The sequence below is a fragment of the Alligator sinensis genome, unplaced genomic scaffold (assembly GCF_000455745.1).
Source record: "Alligator sinensis unplaced genomic scaffold, ASM45574v1 scaffold117_1, whole genome shotgun sequence".
NCBI classification, from domain to species: domain Eukaryota; kingdom Metazoa; phylum Chordata; order Crocodylia; family Alligatoridae; genus Alligator; species Alligator sinensis.
This window is the reverse complement of record NW_005841855.1, coordinates 1,034,493-1,039,495: the sequence shown is the minus strand read 5'-3', so window position 1 is coordinate 1,039,495 and position 5,003 is coordinate 1,034,493. Positions and strand designations below refer to the sequence as shown.

The following is a 5,003-nucleotide window of genomic DNA, read 5'->3' as shown; positions in this document are numbered from 1 at the left end:
ACTAAAACTTCTTCACTGTCTGAGCCCCCAAGGTTTGGAATAGACTGCCGCCAGAGGCGGTTCAAGCACCCACTTTCAATGCCTTCAAGACACATTTGGATGCTTATCTTGCTGGGATCCTATGATCCCTGCTGACTTCCTGCCCCTGGGGCAGGGGGCTGGACTCGGATGATCCTCCGGGGTCCCTTCCAACCCAAATGTCTATGAAATCTATGAAACTATATCTCTTCTTATTTTGACTGCCACTCCTTTCAGCCTACCTTCTTTCCAACCTCTTTGCTCTACAGATCAAAAAGTTAATGTGGTTGAGAGAACATGAAGGGAGGAGGAAATCCAAGCTGCAATTACAATGTTTAGGCTGACTTACTCCATAGCCTTGGTTGAGTCACTTAAGCTCTCTTCTCTGTTTTGCAGATGAGGGTAATACCAAATTACAGGTGCCTTTCAAGAATAAATTGGGTAGTGTATATAAAGTGCCTTGACTACAAAAAAGCTACTATAATGTCATTTATGATATTATAATAAGTATTTTATTGCTTGTATAATTTATTATTGCTCAGCCTGGGTAGAAAATTATTTCCTGCCACTGCATCACCAACAGCCACAAACAACTCCATTGTTTCTTATTCATTTCAGAAACCAATTAAAAGTCCCCCTTTCAGTTTATCGTGCTCTGTCCCCTATTACTTGCCCTCATTTCTTGCCTTCACTTTCTTGATATTATGGCTTGTCTTTCTTTCAGCTCCTCCTCTCAAAGAAGCCAGTAACTCAACCGTTATAAATTGAGCCCATAAGTCAAAGGATCTAGTTTACAGCTGCAGAGAATCTGACTCTCTTATCACCGCCATTGTTGCTGTTGGTGCAAAAGCCATTTCTTCTGTGGTCTTATAATGTAGCCTAAAAAAATCCTTTTGTATCTTTGACTGTCTATTCCCATCTATTTTCAATTCTTGATTAAAAATATGTCTTTTCTTCTTGGCCTAAGCCTTTTACATTTCTCTATTCCTATTCTTTTGTGTTTTATTGAATTATACAATCACATTTTTCACCTTGGTAGAGAATCTTGGCCTACTGTTTCTTCAAAAGAAACTTGCTCTCATGCACATACAGGCGCACACACACACACACACACATGCACGAATGGTGTATACATATACACGCTTGCATGTTGACAAGAACTTCTAAGTAGACTCCACTGAAATTGTCATTTCTTTAGCTATGATTCTGGGCCAATACCAGATATAGCTGGTGCTGCAGATCATGTAGCTTTAAATAGTGAGCGAGAATATTGCCCCCTTTATATGCTGTATTGTAATGAAGCAACATCAGTAAATTGCAGTGAAGGGTGATTGTTGCATGGGGATGACTACTACACCTTGGGGTCCATTTGCACCAGATTATTTTTTTATTGTTGTTATTACTTCCCATCTTCTTAACTCTCTTGGTGCTGAATTTGCTGTTGGACATCAGTGAAGCACAGGGGATTTTTAGAAACATTGTGGACATCATCTTTTCTCTTAGGTAAACACCATTCACAGTTCAATTCCAAACTCTGGTATCCTGGGTGGCTTTGCAGTACTTTATTGATGCCAGTTTTGTTTGTTGACTAAATTCATAGTGTTCTTCATCATCTACCCCTTAAACAAATGAGTTTGTTGCTGATAAAAATGACAGACGTTTCTCACTAACCATTTTTAAACTGAAACAATATTTAATTTATGGCAGGTATAGTTTGTTTTCTCCATTCCTTTATCCCCTACACATTTTACAATTCAGGAGAGTGTGGCAACTGGATTTTTTTTTCCTTTTAGTTCCTTCCTTGCTTTTGACAATTTCCAAGTTAAAAGAAAGAATGTAACAAATTTATGATCTTGCAGTGTGATTTTAAAGCATCTCCAGAAAGATTCACTTTCAGCTTAGAGATTTTTTTATGTTTTTTTTTAAGTTTTTTTATTAAAGATATTTTTTCTTTCTAAATTGTACCAAGATACAAATACAGCCTTCCACAATGTGATAGGGTACCCTACAAGCAAACAGGCTGTATGCCACAATGGTTTCAGAAGCAGCCCTAATCATAAGAGCAAATTATTACAGATTTTTCAGATGGTAAAATGGAACACAGTCATTCACTTCACCACATATATAACAAATAATTGCCCTGTGTGCTATTGTGCCAAAAACAACCCCCCAGCATGCTGAGTTTCCCTTCAGTCCTTGGAAAGGAACAGAAATTGCAGCCCTCCTTGCATGACCTGTACAGCTACTAGAGTTCTTCTAGGGGAATTCTAGTAACTGTGTAGTCCAGTGGGGTCTCATGGCTGGCTCCCTTAGCACCGTTCTGTCCAGCCCCACTATCAGACCATTAGAGACCTAGGGTTCATTTTTTTAACCTGCAGCCTCAACTCATCCCTGTCGATGTATTTTAACGTGGTACGGAGAGTCTCTCTCAACCCCTCTGTGCACCTCTGAATTTCAGTTATGAGGCCCTGCTCCTGTAAACACAGACATAACCATATAATATTATTCAGATGAGTGCCTTCCACAGAACTACTGTGGTAAAGCCATACACATGGTTATGTTTTTGTAGGAGAAAGACCTAATTTGTTATCACAGGTTTATGTGTTGAAAAACACACCCTAAATAACAAAATCTTTTTTTTTTAGGATGAAATAATTCAGGTGCTTATTCTGTCAAAATCTTTCTTTGGTGGTACTGTATACATGAATTTTTATTTGACAAGCAAGTTGGGTTTTATTGTCTTTTTAGGGACTGTGTTCAGTTTTTTGTTTGTTTTTTTTTGCTGCTGCAGTACAACTTGTTTTTCATCCCACTCTTCTTTTGCTTAACATTGTGACTGTGTAGCATTCAAATTTAAATCAGGAATTAGAACTGACACACCTTGAATTGAACTATCAAGTCTTTTAAAACTGCTGCATCAGTGACGCCAGTTCCACACTATTTGGTCGTACATACTTCCGATGATGGGCCAGGGAGCATTGATTTTTAGCTGTCATTTCTAGCGCATACACTCTAGAATTGAAATTTAAACCTTAATCCATTCTTTAATACAATTAATTTTTAATGTGCAGTAATACTAATTGAAATAGCCTGAATTTAGTAAGTCACCACAAGACATTTTCAAAAAGCAGGAGTCTCCACTGAGAACTGGAAGGACAGATAATCATTGTTAGGGTTTACAGAATAAATGCACACTCTGGAGGCAATTCCATGGCGAGAGACCTTTCTTCTGTTAGTTTATTTTAATATATCTCATTGTGGATTTAAATTTGTTTTCAGTCATTCACACCATATATATTTATCTGTCTATCACTATGAACTAAGTTGCATATACTTTGATTCTGTTTTAATGAAGGTGTTTAATAAAATATTTCCTATATAATCTATATATTTTAATGTGATTGTCAGTGTATTACCTAGTTGTCAGTTGCATTTTGATGTACATAGAAATTTATTCAATTTTCCTCCTGTAAAATGGGCAGCCATGCAGTTCCTATATATGATAAACTGAAACTGCATGTGTACTGTACCTAGCTCTTTTTTCAAGGTTACCTTTCATCTGAACAGCATATTTTGTGCTAACATGGCTTCATTGTATCATTTATTCATTTTTAAATGTCCCCTTTTAAATTGGTTTCTGAGTTTTTTCTAGCCAGAGTGAAACACACGTTCTGCAATTAACCAGAGAAATTTTAGCCCTATTTTAATAAAAAGGTGCTTTGGCCACATTTATCTGCTAAGAAGGAGTACTTTTTAGAATGCATCAGTTCTGTTGATGAATGGGCTTGTACAGTGTTCAAAATGAGCACCAGTGTTAAGTGAAAAAAATGGCAAGCACTGTATATCATCCTTTCATGGCTTTCACATTATAGTATTTAATAAGCCAATAGTGCTGTTAAATATTTAGCAAAGGTTCCCTCAAAACCTTGCTGTATATTCAAATGGGATTTTAAGGCATTTTGCAGCACATAAGTAAAAATTATGTTTCAGTTCTTGAAATGGTTGTAGCATGGCATATTTTCTAAATGAAGTGCGGGATAACATGGCATAAATGCATTCAGCAGATTTCACACCCACAAAACACCTGAATCAATTCCCGCTTTTCAGATTAAGGGTTCTAACTGACTCCCATTTTTGTCAGCATTAAAAGAAAGCTCTGTTGAGGTTATTTGCACGGAATAATAAAACAGGACTATAACATTAAAAAAAACAACTTGCAGTATAATGTTTTTTAAAGCATTTGCAATATACAGGCTTTAACAACAGACACTTTTTGAGTTAGGGTGGTGGAAGGGCAAAGATCAATTGCTACCCTGTTCTAAGATTAACATAGTAAATCAATATATAACACTCTTAGGTCTCCAGGATTTGAAATAGAGATTTAATAAGACAGTTGTTGTATGATGTTAATCAAACAATAATTGATCATTAGAAACCTAGTCATCTTTGATAAATGTCTCTGTGTTGTAGATTCTTGTTACATGCTAATTAATCCTCAATAAATATGTATAATAATTAAAAGGTCTTAGCTTAAAATATAACTTTGCCTATTTAAAATAAATTAAGAAGCCGCTCTTGTGTCACCCTACAAGGGGTTCCAGGCTCTGTATGCAGGGTGTGTACTCCTGCATTTTGGGGGCTCACAAATTTTCCCTGATGCACGCCCCTTTATTCTGTTCATGTTCTGGGTATGCAAAAACATGGTGAGTCCAACTGGGTATTGGACCAAATGGTGCCCAAGGTAGGGATGGACTACAGATGGCACAGGGGTACTGCCAGTAAAGAATGGCTCCCCAGGCCTAGACAAAAGATTTCTTTCCTCCGGTTCTGAGGGGTATCACCGGGACCCTTTCTATTGCTCAGGCTATGTACTGATTCCTATGGTTTAGACCCATGAAGAAGCTGTATTTAGAAAGGTGAAATACATAAGATGATTGATATGGATGGCCGGCATGAGCAATACTTTAACTAAATGTTATGTTAGT

At 37.1% G+C, this 5,003-nt stretch overlaps 1 protein-coding gene across 12 annotated transcripts in view; it reads left to right on the top strand.

Moving 5' to 3' along the window:
* Positions 1 to 5,003, top strand: part of ZNF521 (zinc finger protein 521) — a 294,631-nt gene that overhangs the window by 159,720 nt on the left and 129,908 nt on the right. The window contains exon 6 of one of the 12 annotated variants that reach the window (XM_025214028.1): positions 743 to 858. The exons of the other annotated variants lie outside the window; for them this stretch is intronic. Within the exon in view, the coding sequence (XP_025069813.1) occupies positions 743 to 786 (44 nt within the window). The 3' untranslated portion in view covers positions 787 to 858. Of the gene's footprint in view, positions 1 to 742; positions 859 to 5,003 lie in introns of those variants that run through there. 12 annotated transcript variants of the gene reach the window in all.